Raw genomic sequence first — 21,361 nt, forward strand, 5'->3', positions numbered from 1 at the left:
CTTAAGATGCGCGCAACCACGTCTCGTGGGTTTTATAGACGCGGATGTGCGCTGGCGGATGACACCAGCGCACATTGGCGCGAAATTCAAATAGGTATTTAAGGGGCTCCGCTAATTCTTCATCGCCCGTGATAGGATTTGTTCCTGGTGCTTCTGAGCTTAAGCTATATATGTCTGAACCTGTTTGTGATTCCTGTTGTGACCCCTGACTGGCTTTTGACTATTCTGACCTCTGGATCCTGACCTTGCCTGAATACCGACTACCTTCTTCTGCTTTAACCTCTGATCGACTTTCCGGTTTGACCCTTGCCTGCCTGACTACACTTATTCTCTGCCTGCCTCGACGCGGCCTGATCTGACTTCTCTATTGCCTAACGCCTTTACTACGACCTTCTGTCCAAAGACTTTGCTCTACAGTCGTGCCCTCTGCCTATCCAGAACCCTCATCTTGCACCTCTCGTTTAAGTCCAGGTGGCATCCAAGTAAGCCGAGGGCTCCTCCCGAAGCCCAAAGCCGGTCACACTTACTGGGGAAGCACGAGCCGAGACCAGAGTGCCTGACGTTTGTTCTGGATGTTGGGTGCCGACCGTGACACACTCGTAATAGTGAAACGATACATGACAAGTTTCTCCGTACGGCCCTACCTGTCAGTGCAGGACGACTGGGTTTAAGTTGCTCCTTTCGGAGGCAGGACAAACTAAGATCTCTTCCTTCCCCTTTTCTCTTCCGTGACTCCACCTCCAACCTCAGTTTTTTTTAGTTTGTCCTGCCTAGGAGCAGCATTTTTCCTTCTGAACAAAATAAGCGGATGGTACAAATTGCGTATTAAGAAGAAAAGGTGATAGTTATTACACCGTATTAGTACAGCGCATCGATCTACTCCAACTTAGATGCCCATGTGTTTGCCTTTTATATGGAGCAGGGCTCGTCTTCCGTGCTGGTCCCCAGCGCTCACTGTACCGTGTTAGCTTTAAAACTGAGGAGAGTGAAGGTACCATCAGGAATTGAAGAATCGTCCCTCGGGTAATTGCACTTAGCGACCTCACATGCGTCAGGCCCCTTAAGATATACGGCGCGAGTCCTGATTGGTAGTAGCGATCGTCTCTTCGTTGCCTGTTGTACATGTCGGCTGCCTGTGCCAAGGGGAAATTCCATTGCTGTAATGCCGGTTTGCGGGAGACATTTTTATTTTTAGCACACGGGAGTTGCGCTGATAGATGTCGGTTTTTTCTTTGGATCCGTTTCTCCGGAGCCTCTCGGTATTCCAGTTTCTGCGGGGTTTTTCCTTGTGTGTTTGGCCAATTGGGTCTTCATATTTACATTTTAGTTTTTTTTTCTTTTTATTATTTAATTTACCTTTTTTCTGATTCTTTGCAGTTTTCAAGATGGGCCTATACTCTGGAAGACGGCACCCCTGGGTTCTATTTTCCAAGGATAATGTGGCCATAAGCTACAGAAGAAGCCCGAATCTAAAAGACATGCTCACAAAAAAGCCACTGTCAAAGGTCCCAACATTAAGAAGGTGGCAAATTGTGGGGAGTGTTACCCCCTGTGGCAACTGTAACATGTGTGGAAGTCTTGGGAAGATCTCCCTCTTTTGAGGATAGGATTTTGGTTAAACAACAGGCATTTTAAAGAGTTCCATAATATGGATCCAAGGAAATTAAGAATTTGGGCTTTGGAGGGAAGTAAAGTTGGGATACGCAAAAGGTTAATCTGGAACAAGCTCTCCTTAAACGGGGGAGCTACTGGATATTCCAATTGGACTCGGTTTTCCCCAAAAGGAAATAAATGAATATAACCTATTTACTGTGTTCATTTAGTTCATAAATATCTAAAAAATTTCCTTTAAAAATACTTAATTCATGTCTCTACATCAGTTATCAGTACGAACCATATGGTGATTTTCTAAGGATTATTTAAATAACGTTTAAAACCTTATAAAATTGCATGAACAATTGATGTATTGGTTGTCTGATACAATAAATAAATAAATATATGCAGATCTCATTGTGTATCTATATACAGAATTAATATGACGGCCTAGTGGAGGAGAAAGATAATAGAATGAGCTAATTAGGGACCACGGTAACCTAAGAGTTAACTTGGTGATGCCGAGAACAGTTCTGTTGAGCCATTGGCTAGTGCCAAAGTTGCGCTCTGTGACGTTGCCTACGTAAACGGCGATCCAAGATCCGAAGGTAATTACTGATGAACTCTCACGAGATCCTCCGGATAACGTGGAACCCGGAAGTGTTTAAATAGCGCATCTTCCCGATGGGCCGCCATTCGGGCCTTGATAAGCGAAAACTAGCGAAATGTGTTGGCGGCTGAACAATTGTTTGATTTTATTTTTTAGCTTAAAAGCGGCTTTTTAAATATTTATTGGGGAATTTATTGGGGTGGCGTGCAATTTAAATCCATCCCTCACTTCAACTACTCTTTCTTTGTATCGCAATCCTGCACTGGAATTCTAAGGGGGCCGACGATTTGTGTGTTTTGAGGCTTAGTTCAGCTCCTCAACAGCATAGGGCAAAGTTTAACAACCAAAGCCACAGTCCCGGTTTCTCGGTCTCCTTCAGCTTTGTGGTGTCCTAGGGATAGAAAACATCAGGCAGTAGTTTATGGGACATCTCCACCTTCTTGTTTTTCATTCTTCCTACTATTTTCTTGAACTGAGTGGATTGGGAAATAATTTATCCGTTATTTAATCTTTTAAGGTTACTGATCAAGTCGTTCATCAATTGGGGATCTCGATTCTTTTCAAATGAATCATGTACTAGCACTGCACTTTAATGATTGGAATTAACTTGTCGATGAATTAATTATCACTGGGTACTTAATTAATTTTTAGTAATTCATTTTAATTCATTTAAGGTATAGAATTGATGCATATTTCGTATTTATTTAATGGCATGAAGCACTTTAACCTATCATTCAGGGGCAATCTATATTTCGATTGTCCATTCCTTTAAGGTTGGTAGGGTGGTGTTGTACAACTACAAGTCTACGATTCCCTTATTTTGTTTGGTCTTGGAAGTGACAATGCAGTAACCTTAGGTTCATCTCTGTGATAATAGCGGGTGCTTTTCTCTTTCTCTTTCAAATTAACATATATGATCATACTGATTTTTTATTCAGACCTCAGCTATTATCTAAAGGGTAGATTATAAGTAAACATTCAAGGGTATCCTCCTGTTGTTATTTGAATAGTTTTCAAATGGGGGTCACTGACCCCATCTAAAAACAAATGCTCCGTAAAGTTACAAATGATCTATTATTGCTCTTTTCTTATTACTCCTCTTTCTATTCAGCCCCTCCCCTATTCATATCCCAGTCTCTTATACAAATAAGTCAATGGTTGCTAGGGGAATTTGGACCCTAGCAACCAGATTTTGGAAACTGCAAACTGGAGAGCTGCTGAATAAAAAGCTGCTGAATAACTCAAAAACCACAAATAAAAAATTGAAAACCAATGGCAAATTGTCTCTTCATCATACTAACAGTTAACTCAAAGGTGAACAACCCCTTTAAGTTAACTTTTAGTATGATATATTGGTTTTCACTTTTTATTATTTGTGGTTTTTGAGTCATTTAGCTTTTTATTCAGCAGCTCTCCAGTTTGCAGTTTCCACAATCTGGTTGCTAGGGTCCAAATTACCCTAGCAACCATACATTGATTTGATTAAGAGACTGGAATATGAAGAGGAGAGGCCTGGATAGAAAGAGGAGTAATAAAAAGTAGCAATAACAATAAATTTGTAAACTTACTGAGCATTTGTTTTTAGATGGGGTCAGTGACCCCCCATTTGATATCTGGAAAGCATCAGAAGAAGGCAAATAAAAAAAACTTTTAGAAGAAATAATGAAGACCAATTGAAAAGTTACTTAGAATTGTTCGTTCTATAACATACTAAACGTTAACTTGAAGGTGAACCACCACTTTAATATGAAGGCCCCACCTTACGGTAGAGTACCCCCACCCACACCCACATTTTTACCTACCTGACCCGCAACTGCCTGATCTGCAAACTGATCCGCGACTCGCTGACCACCATAAAGCAGGAAGTGCCGTTGCTGGAAACGGGAAGTGATGTCATCAGAAGTGGGCTAGGCAGGGAAAAAACATTTTAAAAACTTTTAAAGGAATAAAACTGTTACTGTGTCTCACACCCACTTGTTGCCTTGAATTTATTGCAGAAAAACTCAAGACATCAAGAGTCTGATGAGTAAATAAAAGCCTAATAAATCATATCATGTCCCCCCGCTGTCAGCCGAGTCCATTTGTTGTTCTGTCGGGCTGTGAAATTTCTCCTTGTTTATCTGGAAATGTTCCAGCTCATCCCTTCATCAATCAATAGAATGTTCTGCATTGTCTCCTATAGAGGGGAGCGGGCTGAAGAGTCACCCACAGCTGCACCCTTTCTCCCACTCCCAATGACCCAGGAGGTTTGTGCTCCGTGTGTATCGGGGTCCCTACAAATATACTTATTTCTTGTGTGCCCTTTATTCTAACCCCATCCTCTTCTACAATCACTTTTCTCTATAGTGTCACGATACCAAAGGCGGTGGGTTTTGGCCCAAAAATAACGTGGGAGGGAGCTTTTCTGAGGTTCAGTGAAGGCTTAATAGCGGATGATTTCTTATATCGTAGATTCCTGTGGAAAACCATCATGAAGGCCAATTAGGGGAAAATTTGGGTTAAGTGTCCGTGGGCGTCAAGTTTTTAATGTGTTTTATTGTGATTCCTCTTTATGCTGCATTAGATTAAGGGCGTCAAGAGTGAAAATCACTTCTTTATTATTTGTCTGTCCTTGCTTTCTGCCTCTGCAAAATAATCCCCCTTTTCTTTCCTTCCGAGAGCTTAGACCTGGCATTTTCCGGATAATGGATCTTTCTGTAATTTGGATCTTCCTACCTTAAGTCTACTAGAAAATCATGTAAACATTAAATAAACCCAATAGGCTGGATTTGCTTCCAATAAGGTTAATTATATCTTAGTTGAGATCAAGTACAAGTTAATGCTTTATTTTACTGAGAAAAAGGCAATTATTTTTAAAAATTTGAATTATTTGGATAAAATGGAGTCTATGGGAGACGGCCTTTCCGAAATTCTGAGCTTTCTGGATAATGAATCCTATACCGGTACCAACTCCATCCTGTATAAACCTCTTCCATACTTTATTTGCGCCAGTCCCTGCCCCTCTGAGCTTACAATCTATTTACCATACCGCAGAAAACCAAACAAACCAAGAAGTTGTTTCACCCAATGCAGGTAAATAATCTCATTATTAGGGTGGTCTCTGATGAAGGGGTCCGTCCCCAGAACATTGTATGATTACACAATAAGCACAGAGTAAGCTCTCCGTGTGGATTTGCTCTGAGTTGTACTTTGCTATTATTGGTGGAGGGGGAGCCAAGATCAGAGTGCTGAGAAATATTTGGAACAATATAAAAACACCCTACAGATAGTAGGACAAATAGTGGGTATGGGGTGCTGTAGAATAGAGCCCGACATGAATACAATGTTCCCTGTGTTTGGCAATACTGTACTCATGTGGGGCATGGCTTGGGCACAGAACGTTGGCATCACCCCAACCTTGAGATTTCCAAGTGGTTCAAGGTGCTGGGGAGCCCAGGTAGGGAGCTGTGTTCTGCACCATAAAGAGCAAAGAATGGCAAGTCTTTAGGGCCCCTGCACCCATGAGATTAGCAGATACACCCATGTGCCCCTCATGTGTTACCCACACAAACATTAGCCGGCGGTCTCTGTTGGGTGATGCTCGTGGCGCAGGTAATGTACCTTGTAAAGTCATGTTGTTCCATAATGGATGTGAGTGGGATGGTAAATATTTAATGTCTCGTTATCTTGTTCATTTCCACAGGGGCTGAGTCAGGAGCTTGTACTTTGTCTGCCTGTGAATATACTGTATAAATATATAATATACAAAAGCCATGAATATCTTGTAAATTTTATCCTTATAAACAGTGAGTTCTGATGTCATTTCTGTCACATGACTCACTGAAACTTGGGTATTATAATAAATAAAGTACCCCCAGTTACAAAATATGAGGATATTAGAAGTTACCTCGGAGTTCCATGACCTGTATAAAAGCACTGTGCCTTCGGCCTCGTGTTTTTATATGGTCATGAAACTCCTCAGTAACTTATAATATCCTTATATTTCGGGAAATTTATTCAATATATATATATATATATATATATATATATATATATATATATATATATATATATATATATATATATATATATATATATATATATCCCATTAGATTGTGCCTTTAATGCACCTCCAGGTCCTGATGCTTCGTGCATTTATAGTTAACGATCCAGAATTATTGATCAGATGTTGTTTCCTATCTCACCCAGTTTTCATTGAACACAAATGGAGCCCAGGCTAAGTGCCCTGCAGTTTGTGGAATCAGCACCAGGGGGCACTGGTACGACCCACAGCATTTCATGATTAGAAAGCAGGAGAAATTAGACCATGCCCCCTAATTGCCCCCATCATGCCCACAAACTGACCCAAACCCAACCCACTTTCCAGTTTTCTCCACCCCTTTTGGGGCGTAAAATTCAGCACCACCCCATCAAAATCAGGAAAACTGGTAGTACTGTTAATACACAGTACTCTCCCCTCATCTGTACTCTCCCCTAGTACAGTACTCTCCCCTCATACAGTACTCTCCCCTCATACAGTACTCTCCCCTCATCTACTCTTCCCTCATCTGTACTCTTCGCTCTTACAGTACTCTCCCCTCATACAGTACTTTCCCTCATCTACTATTCCCTCATTCAGTATTCTTTCCTCATACAGTACTCTCCCCTCATACAGTACCCTCGCTCATCTACTCTCCCCTCATTCAGTACTCTTTCCTCATACAGTACTCTCCCCTCGTACTGTACTCTCCCCTCGTACAGTACTCTCCCATAGCTACTCTCCCCTCATTCAGTACTCTTTCCTCATACAGTACTCTCCCCCTCATACAGTACTCTCCCCTCATACAGTACTCTTTCCTCATACAGTACTCTCCCCTCATACAGTACTCTCCCATAGCTACTCTCCCCTCATTCAGTACTCTCCCCCTCATACAGTACTCTCCCCTCATACAGTACTCTCCCCTCATACAGTACTCTCCCCTCATCTGTATTCATCCATCATAAAATACTCTCCCCTCAAACCCATCCAGCATGATGGAGCTGTAATAGGGGAGCTCTGAATGTACGGGAGTAAAATAAGCAGCTCAGACTGGTAACAACAACAGCCAACAGCTTCATAACCAGAGGACACCGAGCGGACTATGGGAAAGCCACGAAAGAAAGCTTCCCCGGTAAAAATGACCACGTTTTATGCAAAAGCGAGCTCACTTCCAGGATCGCAAACTCCGTCACAAGATTGTGGCGACTCCATAAGCAGCAGCCCAACGCACAGAGTGCGCTATCCAATCAAGCGTCCAGTACAGGCGGACAACACAGCAGAATACTCACCGCTCACAGTTACATCGATGAAAGAGCTGTTGGCGACGTTGAGGACGGAGATACAGGGAGACTTCCGATCAGCCATCTCCTCACTGCGCACAGATATTAAACAGGTGGCTGTACGCACTGATCACCTAGAACACAAAAGGGCAGAAATAGTTACATCACATACTGAACTGATAGACACAAACTGCGCATTAGAAGAAGAGGCGCATCATTTAACTGCTAAAATGGCTGATTTAGAAGACCGGAACAGACACAATAACCTCAGGTTAAGGGGTATTCCGGAATTAATTCCCATACAGGAACTTAAATACATATGTTTGTACCATGATGGGAGAATTACTCCTGGACACGCCACAAGACCAGATACTGCCAGATAGAATCCACAGACTACCTCCAGCCAAGAATGCCCCACCAGGGGCCCCCAGGGACACCATTATGAGAGTCCATTACTATCACATTAAAGAAAAGCTACAGCAATGCTTCTGGAATAAAAAAGACTTTCCAGATAAATACAACCACCTGCAAAGCTTTGCAGACTTGTCAAGCTACAACTGTACTGAGAAACAACAGCATATCATACCGATGGCTATACCCAGTGAAGCTGTGGGATAACAAAGACGATAACCCAGTAATAATGAATACACCATAACATGCAGAACAAGTTCTGAAACAGTGGGGTCTCACACCTGAAGCACCAAGCCATACAGGAGACAAACACCAAAAACGGCCACGCATTTAGCCGGAATGGGCAACCCAAACAAGACAGAGCAGAAAGAGCCACAAAGCTCGGATAGATGCAGAAGAAGCAGACTCAGACACTTAGAAAGTTGCAAGACACATCAGACAAAGAAAGAAGGACCAGTTTTTGCACCAACTAAAGAAAAATTTGACTTGATCATTTTTTTTGCTCCCAAAATCTAGGAGCCCCCTTTGGAGTGGAAGCCAATCCACAACTCCCCCCCCCCCCAGAACTCTAAGCCCAACCTTTGTTGACTGCCATTTGACCTTTACGGCCTCATTCCCCTTCCAAGGGTATTTTGGGCAATCCCCTCCCCAGCCAATACCATTGCAGTATTGCTGTAAATAAGTTGTAAGCATAATGTTGATGTTTAACATATATGTTTTATCTATTTCTCTAGTTCTTCTTTCCACTCCATCTCCTCTCTCCTAACAACCAGGAACAAACAGACTGAGACCTGCCTCCCACCACTTGATGGACACAGAGGAAAGCAACCTCCGGACATTATCAAGACGCCAGGAGACACATCCTATAGTCTCGGCACCTTGAACCTGAGTAAGTCAATTCCAATCTATAAGCACACTAACATACCAACATGGAGATCAAAATAATATCACAACACATAAACGGGTTAAATAGCCTGCAGAAAAGAACAAAATGGGCAAAAAAAAAAACAAAACGTAGACATACTTCTGTTACATGAGACACACTTAATCAACCAAAAACCAACAAAGCTCAACTCCAACCACTTCCCCACACAGCTGTATGCCTCAAATACAGACAAAAAAATGGAGTAGCAATCTGGATAAACAAGAAACTTCCACACCAACTACTGTCTCAACTGATGGATCCCCAAGGTAGATATCTTATCATTACCATCAAAATACAAGAACAAAACTACACTATCGCAAACGTATATAGCCCAAACAAACGCCAGGCCAAATTCTATAATGTTACTCAAGAAAAAAGATAAGGAGCAGAATGGGCTTCTCATCATTGGACGAGACTTCAATATCCCCTGCAATACGAAATTGACACGAGTGGGTCAAGAAATACTACTAGTCCCCGAGAAATTACACACCAAGCCAAAGCCCTTCAAAAAACAACGCAAAGAGCGCTCTACGATGTCTGGAGATCACAGCACACCACAGACATTATATTTTTTTTCACATGCTCGCTCCAAATATTTTCAAATAGACTATTTCTTGGTTGACAAAACCTTATTACAAGTCGTTACTAAATTTGGGATAGGGACCAACACCTGGCCAGACCACTCCCCTATAGACATTATTATTGACAACAATCAGAATCTAAGACCGCAACCACAATGGCGCCTCAATGAATCCCTATTACAAAAAAAAGCAGCAGTGCAGGGGAACAAATTACTAGAAGTGAATGAGGAGTTGTTGATGCTTTTCTGTGACCGGTGTGGGATCGATACTAGTCAGTTTTATTTGCTGCCCTCGTGCAATTACTCCCGCACGTATAACACCCATGAACTGACCTTAACCCAAGTGCAACTCACAACTAATAAGATGCAGAAAATAAAGCTACGAAGCTCTGAGCTTATAATTCCTTCCCACAGGCCCATTCCCTCTGATTCATTCAAATATTCTTTACTCTCCTGCCCACGCACAGCCCCAACTCTGATCCCATCAACTTAATAAGAAGAGTCTCGGGGGCCCATGCGTGCAATGGAGTGAGTAACACACACCGCAGGGAAGCTCCGTACCGACCAAGCGAAAACGCCCACTAAACGCACGTTTATAGCAACCAGATAGAAGGGGGTGTTAGTGTATGCACATGAGCACATAGCGATGGGAAAGAAAAAGCTGAAAGAAGCATCGGGGACGATGTCTCCATACTTACAGAAAACACCAGCTACACGCAGGCCTGCACAAGATGGCAGAGAGGACTCGGATCTAGAATTACCACCTGACTCCTGGGCTCCAAGCTCACCTAGACACACAGAGAGACCCTGGGAAACTCCTCATGCTGCCACACTGACGCAAGATCAAGTATCTGTAACCGCTGAGGTACTTGCACAGCTCTCCACTATAGCAGCCGCTATCAAAATAGCGCTTAAAGATATACAGTCTGAGGTGACCAGCCTGGGGGAGAGAACGGATCACTTGGAGAATACAACAGATTTGCTTATTCAAAGACACACCATGCTAGAGGAGGAAAATCACCTTCTTAGATCTCAACTGACCTCTCTAAAATCACAGAAGATCTGGAAAACAGATCCAGAAGACAAAACCTAAGGGTGAGAGGGGTCCCAGAAGAGGAGCCTACCCAAGAAATTAGAACATATCTGTGCACGTTATTCCAGGCCCGGAATGACAATCGGTGGGTTCTGGCAAATACCAGAGGGGCTGCTGTAAGTTGCCATAGACAGTCACTATTTATTGGGCTGGTGAGGTGCTGTTTGGGCCTTTGTGTAGCTGAAATGCCAGGGCCTATTTTGAATCTCAGTCCAGACCTGTCTTATTCTCATCTATTAACCCAGAACTCCCCCCAGAAGCCTGGAGGTCTGATAGAGCACATCAGGCACTAGGACCCAGGCGGACAAGCTCTTCTACACCACCAGATATTTTGATATGTCTGCACTTTTTTGAAAGCAAAGAAAGCATAATAGATAAAACGCGGAATACCACCCACATTGAGCACCAAGGGCATCGAATCCAGATCTTTAGTGACCTCTCTCCTATAACGCTGGCTAAACGTCGGGAGCTACGACCAGTAACCCAACAGCTCAGAGAGAAAGGCATATCATACCGCTGGGGCTTTCCATTTAAGCTTATCGTGCTCAAAGACAACCGCCAATTCATACTACAGAATCCGGCTCACGGCCTTCATTTCCTGAAACCGGTGGGGATCAGATCAGCCGCAACAGTCACCAACCAGACAACATGAGCAACTGGAGAAACTTCAGCCAACATGGGAAAAGGTTAAAGCTGCAACACAGAAGCCCCTGGAATGATTCTGTTACCCTGAGACACACCTCAGAATTAGATGACTGAGAAACAACGGGTCGAGTCGGAAATCACCTGTGAGTAACTTTACTATATAACATACACTCCCTATGGCAGACCTGGACGTTCCCCTGAACAGGCAAAGGTGGTCTGTCTGCTCCTTGATTAAAGAGGATTTAAATGACACAAAGATTCCACATTTTTGTTTCTACAAAGGTTGTACAGAGGTTGTTGTTTACATTGTCTGTTAATTTGTTGGAGTCATTCCTGGGATTACTCGCACTTCAGTGGATTCTTACACTATGGGTCTTATCATTGGTGGAGATGTTCTATATCCCTTGGTCCAGATTACTTAGCATCCAATTCAGCTTCCCATACTAATATATCAAGATGGTGAAGGTAATATCTTTAAATGTTAATGGTCTTAACAGCGATAAACGCTAAATGGAAATAAGAGAGATACATAGACTAAAACCGGACATTGCGATGCTCCAGGAGACTCATTTCAAAGACTCTGAGAATCAGATCCTTAAAACCAATTTGTACCCTAAGGTATTTCAATCTTGTAGGAATCCCAAGAGGACTGGCCTTCTCACTATGGGGCAAATTCACTAAAGCGCAAATCGGCTAACGCTAGTGCAAATTCACCAGTGTGACGTCATTTCATTACTTCGCTGATTTACTAATGGGCGCTGGCGTATATTCGCTAGCGAGGTGAAGTGGACCTACTCTAGCGCTACTGTCCACCCTTACGCCAGGCAAAGTTTGCTTGATGAATTAACGCTAGCGCAACTTCGCTACCTTTCGCCTCCCTGAGCTCAACTTCAGATTTTAGTGAATTAGCGGCACCCTGGCGAAGTGCGGCGAAGGCTGCGCTAGCTCAACTCCGCAGGTTAGTGAATTTGCCCCTATGATTCATAGGAACTGCCCATTCAAATCCACCAAGGTCTTAACAGATCTAAATGGCCGTCATTTAATTATTGAAGAGACTCTGGAAGGGTAAACATCTTAAAATAGCCAATATCTACTCCCCGAACACTAATCAGCTTACCTTTCTTAAATCAACCTTAACTAAGGTTTGCTGAGACTATCATTAGCCTATTATAATCGGAGGAGATTTTAATTTGGTAATATCAGAGCTCAGGGACTGTACTTCACCTCCCCTACAAACCGATTATAAAACCCAGTGCCGAAGGTTTCGTCAACTATTGCGCAGACTGGACCTTCAGGATGACTGGCGGGTCCCCACCCTAATGATAAATCCTATACATTCTTTTCAACAAGGCATCAACTCTACTCACGACTTGATTTTATTTTAATCCCTAGAACTCTATTAACCTATCGAGCATCCTCAGATATTATTCCGATTCATTGGTCGGACCACTCAGCGGTTTTGCTGGACATAGAATTGTTCAAAACTCCAGGGAGAAATACGCACTGGCGTCTAAATGAAGCTCTGTTGAATGAACCTGATCTATGTTCAGATGTATTACAAACCATGAAATATATGTTGTGTGAAGCACATAAAGCAGTCCTCAGGGGTAAATTTATAGCGATATCAACTCACAGAAAAAAATCCAAATTGCATACAAAGATTGCCTTGGAACGGATACTGAAAACACTTGAAAACACAGCACATAGAAATTCAAATGCAACAATACGAACAGAAATTTGTTTACTTCGCAGACAATTAAAATCACTTATGGTAACAAATATTGAAAAAGCATTACACTGGACCAAGCAAAAATATTATGAGCGGGGTGATAAGCCGCATTCCCTCTTGGCTAAAAATTGAGAGACCAACAGATACAATCTGCTATTTTAAGGTGATAAAATGGCATATGTACCCTTGGAAATCACTTAAGCTTTCCGAGATTATTATACTACACTCTATAACCTCCCAGACCATCCGATTCATCTATATAGGATCCAGTATCAACGGAGGGCTTTTCTAGAGGAAAATATTAGCACTAAGTTTACCCCTGAGGACTTGCACCACTTAAATAAGGAGATAACAGCGGAAGAGATTAAGGACACAATTAAATCCTTTCCCTCCTCAAAGGCTCCAGGCCCGGATGGCCTTCCCTATTCCTACTATAAGAAATTTGTGGAAATTTTGACCCCATACTTGGTTCAACTATTTAATTCATTTCTGAAAGGAGAAACTATCCCGTCCACAATGCTATCTTCTTATATCAGCCTAATACATAAGGAAGGTAAGGACCCATGCCAATGTGGTAGCTAAATACCTATAGCCCTTCTAAGTTCTGACTTAAAACTATTCACAAAAATCCTAGCAAACAGATTAGCCCCTCTCATGCCCAAAATCATCGACAAGGACCAAGTAGGATTTATTAATGGTAGACAGGCAGGAGAGAACACAAGACGTACCATTGACTCAATTGAAGCTATCCATAAAGATAAAACTCCTGTCCTTCTTTTAAGCTTGGATTCCGAAAAGGCATTCGATCGCCTACGATTAGATTATATGTTTGATCTCCTTTCCACCCTTGGATTAGAAGGTCCCTTCTTAACAGATATTCATGGGTTGTACTCATCACCTAGAGCAAATCTCAAACTCCCTGGAGCACCCGTCCATTCTATTCCCATTAATAACGGTAAGAGACAGGGGTGTCCCTTATCCCCCTTATTATATGCCTTAAGCATTGAACCCCATGCCTCAGCCATTACAAATCATTCAGATATTCTAGGTCCTAGAATTAAGGATCATGAGTTCATCATTTCACTTTTTACAGACGATGTCCTCTTGACAGTGACTAACCCAACTGTGTCACTCCTTAACCTTCACAAAATTCTAACTGAATATAGACTATACTCGGGGTATAAACTTAACATGGATAAAACAGAGGCCCTCCCCCTGAACCTACCGATAGATATTAAAAATGCTCTATCGTCAACCTTCCACTATAAATGGAAAGATCATACAATGAAGTATTTATGAGTCCAGCTTACTAAAACTTATGGCACTCTATACTGATATCATTTCCCTCCGCTTATACAGAGAATAAAAGATCTTATCCATAGATGGAACCCTCTAACTATCTCATGGCTGGGGAGAATAATAGCATTAAAAATGTCTATCCTCCCAAAGCCATTATATTTTTTCGAGACTACCTATACTAGTACCGAAGGCGGTCCTTAAGGACTTACAGACCATGTGTTTCAAATAGGGATGCACCGAATCCAGTATTTTGGATTCGGCCGAACCCCCGAATCCTTTGCGAAAGATTCGGCCGAATACCAAACCGAATCCTAATTTGCATATGCAAATTAGGGGTTGGAAGGGGAAAATATTCTTTACTGCCTTGTTTTCTGACAAAAAGTCAAGCGATTTCCCTCCCCGCCCCCAATTTGCATATGCAAATTAGAATTTGGATTCGGTTCAGATGGGCAGAAGGATTCGGCCGAATCCGAATCCTGCAGAAAAAGGCCGAATTCTGGCCGAATCCCGAACCGAATCTTGGATTCGGTGCATCCCTAGTTTCAAATTCATCTGGGGAAAATTTAGACCTAGAACGGTCATGTTGGCTACTAAGAGACAGGGGGGACTAGCAGCTCCAAACATCGAAAGCTACTATATGGCAGCCCACCTACGCCAAGTAGCAGGGTGGACAACTTATGAACCAACCTCGAAATGGGCATACATAGAGGCACTATGGGTATCCCCTATTTATTTAGCTACTTTTCTATGGCTCAAGGGGCCAAAAGCCAAACTACCACCTGGAGCTCTGAGCCCTATAATATTCACACTACGTATTTGGCATAAGTGCAAACAAAGGTACAATCTAATAAGCCCTCACCTACCTCTGACTCTGATACTTGATAACCCCCTGTTTTCTCCAGGTATGCAGGAACCCTTTAAATCATGTTGGGGCTCCAATCATCTATTTATGGTTCATGACTTTGTCAATCCCCTAACAAAAAAACTTTTAACATTCACTGAAGTTCAGAACAAATACCAAACATCTCCAGCGCAGTTTCTTGAATACCTGCAAATTGTCCATTTCTGTCAGACGATTCCATCTAGCCAAGGGCAACCACATTCACGAGATTTGAGCGATTATGTCAGGCTGGTCTCCCGCAAAGATCTCTGATCTCTACAATTTATAAGCTTTTATCAGATTTACCAATGGATCCATTCCCTAAACACAAGTATATGCTGAAATGGGAAGAGACTCTTTCTCAAAAAATATCATTAAAAATTTGGGAAGACATATGGGAGAACTGCAAGGAGAAATGTGTTATGTGTTAGGCAGCAAGAAAGTCTGTATAAAACAAAGTTTTTCTGGTTCCATACTCCAAGCAAATTGCATAGTTGGTTCCAAATGCTGGAGACTTCCCAGAGACTATTATCCCACTGTTACTATAGACACCATCTCTCCCTACTATACCTGCTATCCCACAGTCACACTCCCTTCCCAGAGACTATTATCCACTGTCTACATACGACACCCATCCTTCCTTCTATATCCTGCCTTCGCCCACAGTCACACTCCCTTCCCAGAGACTATTATCCCCTGTTACTATAGACACCATCTCTCCCTACTATACCTGCTATCCCACAGTCACACTCCCTTCCCAGAGACTATTATCCACTGTTACTATAGACACCATCTCTCCTACTATACCTGCTATCCACAGTCACACTCCCTTCCAGAGACTATTATCCACTGGTTACTATAGGCACATCTCTCCCTACTATACCTGCTATCCACAGTCACACTCCCTTCCCAGAGACTATTATCCACTGTTACTATAGGCACCATCTCTCCCTACTATACCTGCTATCCCACAGTCACACTCCCTTCCCAGAGACTATTATCCCACTGTTACTAATAGGCACCATCTCTCCCTACTAAACTGCTATCCCACAGTCACACTCCCTTCCAGAGACTATTATCCACTGTTACTATAGGCACCATCTCTCCCTACTATACCTGCTATCCCACAGTCACACTCCCTTCCCAGAGACTATATCCCACTGTTACTATAGGCACCATCTCTCCCTACTATACCTGCTATCCCACAGTCACACTCCCTTCCCAGAGACTATTATCCCACTGTTACTATAGGCCACCATCTCTCCCTACTATAGCCTGCTATCCCACAGTCACACTCCCTTCCCAGAGACTATTATCCACTGTTACTATAGGACACCATCTCTCCCTACTATACCTGCTATCCCACAGTCACACTCCCTTCCCAGAGACTATTATCCACTGTTACTATAGGCACCATCTCTCCCTACTATACCTGCTATCCCACAGTCACACTCCCTTCCCAGAGACTATTATCCCACTGTTAATATATAATCCTACATTTAAATCACAGTTATTGACTCCATTTCTATCCACGGGGCAGTGATTGACTGTAAAATATACTGTTCCCTCACATAAAGTATAACACAAGACAGATTTATAAGAGACAACAATACAAACCCTGTAATTCCCTGGAGTGGATGCAGAAACATCAAACCAGTCTGTGAGTGTCCCAGCGTATACAGAAACCTCAAAACACACACACACCATATAATACAACATTCAGGTTAAGTTATAGTAGTATATATGGAGTGAATAAAAGTAAGTACAAGGCATAGAACGTGTAAATTTGGGGCAGAGGGGAGGAGATTTGGAATCTAAATTATTACAGACAGAGGTTAAATGGAAATACAAACTAAGGACTAGGCAGCTTCAAGGGTTAAATTCGGGGTTTTACATAAACTGTTATTTATTTGTGCATGAGAAATCTAGTAGGGATCGCAAAAAATGAATTCATTCATTTTGATATTAAATACTTATTATTATTACTTATATGAAATTAAGCACCTAATCTGTTATATAAGAATGCTTATATCGCAAAGTAGAAAACTTCTAATGAAAAAAAACCACAATTGCTTTACAACAGGAAATGTAGTAACAATTTGTAATTTATGAACTTTATGATACATTTAACCAATATGAAGTAGTGATGTGCGGGTCGGGTTTTTCTCCGCGCCCAATGCCTGATTTCCGGCTTCCCTTCATAGATCCAACCCGTTGATGATGTCACAAAAAGGGGCGGATGAGCAGGCACACGCATATAAAGCCGGAAATTGAAGGTGGGGTGCAGAGTCAGCCTGAACCAACCCGCGGGTCCCCCAGGTATTGGGCCGGCCCGCACATCACTACTGTCAAGTCTTTTAACTAGATTGTTTTTAACCATTTTTTCAATGTATTGATAATTGCCATGTTAATTGATAGAATAGAAAATAGAATAGAAAATACCGCTCTGACTCACCGCTAGCCTTCTTTGCAATACAGGCGGCCCATGGATGTGTCTCCGGGTGCTGGATTCTCTTGGCGTCCCACGCCGCACTGAATAGGAAGAAGAAAAAACAAAGTTTCTGCTCACCGGAGTGTTCCAAACTCTTTATTGATCCATAATAACAGACATGCTCATGATTAAGGCCGTCTGCGCCCAAAACGCGTCGCATAGTTGGATTGGTGGGAGTTTAATAGACAAAGAGGATATAGCCGCTACGGGTGCTGGATATATGTATATATAATTTGTGTGCTATGAACAACAGCAGCAGCACTGATTGGAACCCTGGCTGATGAATGAATGGATCCAACAGACTCAATAGGCCACACATACAAAGCAATGCTCAGTGTACTTAATAGGCTGTGTATGTACTGCACATCTAATTAGAAATAAATGCCATATAAACCTCACTCATCAAATGGGGACACTTCCCCTTTAAGAGCAGGGAACAGAGGGACTTCACCCGGGCGTTGTGACAGTTGGTTCAGTCCGTTGGTTGGCCCTGTGGTGAGAGGTAAGTGGACTTTCCCTCTGGGAGATTTATTGCCAAAAAACTTTATTTTAGTGCAAAAAGAGGCAGGAATTTGGGCAATGTTTTCCCCCCAGACTAGTGGGTGTTGCACCTCTCACTGATTTTAGTGAATTTGGAGAATTTTAGCCCTAAAATGTGCTTGGGAGGAGCCTTTAATCTTAGTGCTGGTTGGGAGACACAGACCAGGATTTGGCAGTTATACAGGACTGTCAGCAAATATTCACATTTATTAATGAAGGGAACATTTGGGGACCCCTGTACAGTACCTCACCATAAGCTGCTTAATTTGTGTTCCCAGTACTGACAGGCTCCTTAGAGATTTGCCCCTCTGCCCCCTGGTATCTGCCCCCAGCCCTGCTCTTATGTACCAACATTGTAGCTAAATACATGTTCCCTTTATCCAAGTCTGGAACTAGGGGTGGGAAGCAGAGGCACGTGCCATGGGGAGAGTAGGAGCTGATAGTAAATGAGTGGGGGACATACAGCAGGTCCCATAGAAGAGAGGTGACTTTACCCATAGGGATTTGACAGTTGGTTTTGTCCGTTGGTTGGCTCTGTGTTAAGTGTATATTCCCTCTGAGACTTTTTTTGACAAATATAACTTATATTTATGAAAAAATGGATAGTTGGTGCCCCCCGGTCTGTAACTAGGGGTGAGCAGCAGAGGCACATGCCATGGGGACAGTAGGGGGGTGATAGTAAATGAGTGGGGGGAACATACAGCAGGTCCCATAGAAGAGAGATGATTTCAGACATAGGGATTTGACAGTTGGTTTAGTCCATTGGTTGGCACAGTGGTGAGTGTATATTCCCTCTGGGGATATTTTTTGCCAAATATCCTTTATAATAGTGAAAAAAGGGATAGTTGGTGCCCCCCAGTCTGTAACTAGGGGTGGGAAGCAGAGGCAAGTGCCATGGGGACAGTAGGGGGTGATAGTAAATGAGTGGGGGGGACATACAGCAGGTCCCATAGAAGAGAGATGACTTTACCCATTGGGATTTGACAGTTGGTTTAGTCCGTTGGTTGGCTCTGGGTTAAGTGTATATTCCCTCTGGGGTTATTTGACAAATAACTTTTACTACAATAAAGAAAAAGGGCCCAGGACCTGACAAAGCTCAAGTTTAGGGGACAATAGATCTCTGCCTTCCTCTGTATTATATAGGAAATATTAAGCGCTAAATTCATTAACTTGCCTTTTTATTCTCTTTTCTATACAGATTGCTACAGAGCTTTTCCTGCTTTTTTGGACTGTGATTGTGCTGTTACACCTGCCTGATAACACCTGGGTTTATTTTTGGCTTCTCCATTGTTCAGTCACATCCATCTTCATCTGAACAGTGTAAGAGAGAGCCAGGGGTTCCTTAGGGAGACCCCCTTGGGGTGCCCCGGCCTTGTGCCGCCCCCAATTTATTTTTTTAACATCGGAGAATCTTCTTGAAGAGGTAAATCTTGCAAATTCAACTGATTCAGCACATGATTTCTTCTTCAGCAAATCTGCCCTAAATTCACTTGAGGGGGGTCCCACGTGGCTTTGTGCATATGAGCCCATACGGTTACTGTATATGGGATTTATAAGAAGCCAATCCATCGCTATCAGCAGCATTAATAATACAAATAGGGGAATATACAGAAGGAAATAATTGCCTTTAAGTTTACTGTTAGTATGTTATAGGATGGCTAACTCTTAGCAACTTTTCAATTGGTCTTCATTAAAGTTGTTTTATAGCTGCTGAATAAAAAGCTAAATAACTCAGAAATTACACAAATTATAAAAAATGAAACCCAAGTATAAATTGTCTCAGAATATCACTCTCTATCATACTAAATGTTTATTTAAAGGTGAACAAACCCTGTAACCGTGACTTCATTTTGCCTGATTGTGTCCATTTGTCCCTTTAGGTGTCGACGATGGAGGAGATAACGATCAAGACATCTCTCCTGGTAATGCCTCAGTGTAAAATAAATCCTCTCTCATCTGAACTGCTGTTTCCCTTTCACTCTTCTATATAAGCTCTCCTTAAGCAGCTGTCTGTCTGTCTGTCTGCACTGCTTCCTTTTATACATACAGGTGGGAGCTGCCATACCATTTGCCTCTGTGCGGGTAGAACTGACATCCAGGAAAAACAACGACTACGTTTTTCTTTTTCAGAATAAAATCTCCTTATTCCTGCAATGTTTGCCCCATAGAAACCCTTTTCTGTCTCTATTCTCCTCAGATCCAGACTGACTGTGAGCAGCATTTAGAGCCATTTAGTATTCTGTCCCTAATGCTCTTTCCTTTCACTTACAGACGCTGTACGTCGTCCTGGAGGACTTCAGGGAGGAAGACACCGACTTTAAGGCCCTTGCCTCTTATTACGGTAAAATCCTATTTTATTTATCAGTTCCTACATTTTATTATATGTGAATTCCTTCCCCCCTTTAGCTCAGTATTTAACATAAATGTGTTTTTCCCGCAGAACATCACTACCGGGTCCACTACGGCAAGAACGTCGTCCTGTAAGTAAAACATAAATGCTCTTATTACATGTTGGGAATCATTTGCTATTGCCCCAGGGGTAAGTGCAAGGGCAATAAGGCTGGAAAATGTTTTTATTAACGCTCAGTGATATTTTTCTTTTTCAGAGAGGACTTTATTCTTCGATATTTCAGCGACCCGAGGACGACGCACAGAGACAACATTTATGAGTACTGGGTGTTGATCCATTATCTGGTATGTAATGCAGAACAGATGTCTAGATAAATAGAGAATAAATGATATTAGATTGCCAGCTCTTGTGTAACACTGCTACTTTCTTTATGTTACAGGAAGTGCTCGAGAGGGAGTGTATCGCCCTCTACAGTGAGGAGTTGCTGCCTCCTGTAAGTGTCACTATTATTATTATTATAGGAGAGGTTATTATTCACTGTGTGTCTCTATAATAATTCTATTATTAACATTGACTCTCTCCTTCCACAGGAAGCATCATCGGAACACTGGAGATGGGGGCAGCATTTCGAGTATCTGCGGCTGCAGAATGTAAGTTCCCCCATCACATGGGAATCCCACACCCTCACTGCCCTCAGCGTATAAAGGTACTATTAGCAGCACATATACAGACATAATCATAACTGTCTCCTTTCTTTCCCCTTTGCTCCTATCCTTGTGCCTCCCCTGCACCCGCAGACTATCCAATGGCACCTTCACCAGCTTGCCATGACGCTCTGGGAGAGGGAGCAGAAGCTGCAGGAGGCTGCTGGGTATGTATTTTGCACTACACACTTTCAATTACACTTACTGCCACTT

At 42.5% G+C, this 21,361-nt stretch overlaps 3 protein-coding genes and 1 long non-coding RNA gene across 10 annotated transcripts in view; 3 read left to right on the forward strand and 1 right to left on the reverse strand.

The window, feature by feature from the left end:
- The window catches only part of LOC121393056, a 1,743,327-nt gene that overhangs the window by 587,342 nt on the left and 1,134,624 nt on the right, over window positions 1-21,361 (forward strand). The gene's annotated exons all lie outside the window — the stretch shown is intronic.
- The window catches only part of LOC121400993, an 840,200-nt gene that overhangs the window by 400,626 nt on the left and 418,213 nt on the right, over window positions 1-21,361 (forward strand). The gene's annotated exons all lie outside the window — the stretch shown is intronic.
- Window positions 4,052-21,361, reverse strand: part of LOC121401032 — a 54,249-nt gene continuing 36,939 nt past the window's right edge. For both annotated transcript variants that reach the window (XR_005966053.1, XR_005966052.1), the window contains 4 exons: window positions 17,519-17,595; window positions 7,511-7,635; window positions 5,804-5,916; window positions 4,052-4,110 (listed from right to left, as the gene is read on the reverse strand). This is a non-coding gene — a long non-coding RNA (uncharacterized LOC121401032). The remainder of the gene's footprint in view (window positions 4,111-5,803; window positions 5,917-7,510; window positions 7,636-17,518; window positions 17,596-21,361) is intronic.
- The window catches only part of LOC108705732 (cilia- and flagella-associated protein 251-like), a 32,410-nt gene continuing 30,385 nt past the window's right edge, over window positions 19,337-21,361 (forward strand). For 3 of the 4 annotated variants that reach the window (XM_041585317.1, XM_041585318.1, XM_041585315.1), the window contains exons 1-8: window positions 19,337-19,517; window positions 19,975-20,016; window positions 20,366-20,435; window positions 20,535-20,574; window positions 20,701-20,788; window positions 20,884-20,937; window positions 21,035-21,094; window positions 21,242-21,315. In XM_041585317.1, the coding sequence (XP_041441251.1) occupies window positions 19,984-20,016; window positions 20,366-20,435; window positions 20,535-20,574; window positions 20,701-20,788; window positions 20,884-20,937; window positions 21,035-21,094; window positions 21,242-21,315 (419 nt within the window). In that variant the 5' untranslated portion in view covers window positions 19,337-19,517; window positions 19,975-19,983. Of the gene's footprint in view, window positions 19,518-19,907; window positions 20,017-20,365; window positions 20,436-20,534; window positions 20,575-20,700; window positions 20,789-20,883; window positions 20,938-21,034; window positions 21,095-21,241; window positions 21,316-21,361 lie in introns of those variants that run through there. The other variant, XM_041585316.1, reaches the window with a different exon arrangement.

Source organism: Xenopus laevis, chromosome 3L (genome assembly GCF_017654675.1).
Source record: "Xenopus laevis strain J_2021 chromosome 3L, Xenopus_laevis_v10.1, whole genome shotgun sequence".
Taxonomy (NCBI): Eukaryota; Metazoa; Chordata; class Amphibia; order Anura; family Pipidae; genus Xenopus; species Xenopus laevis.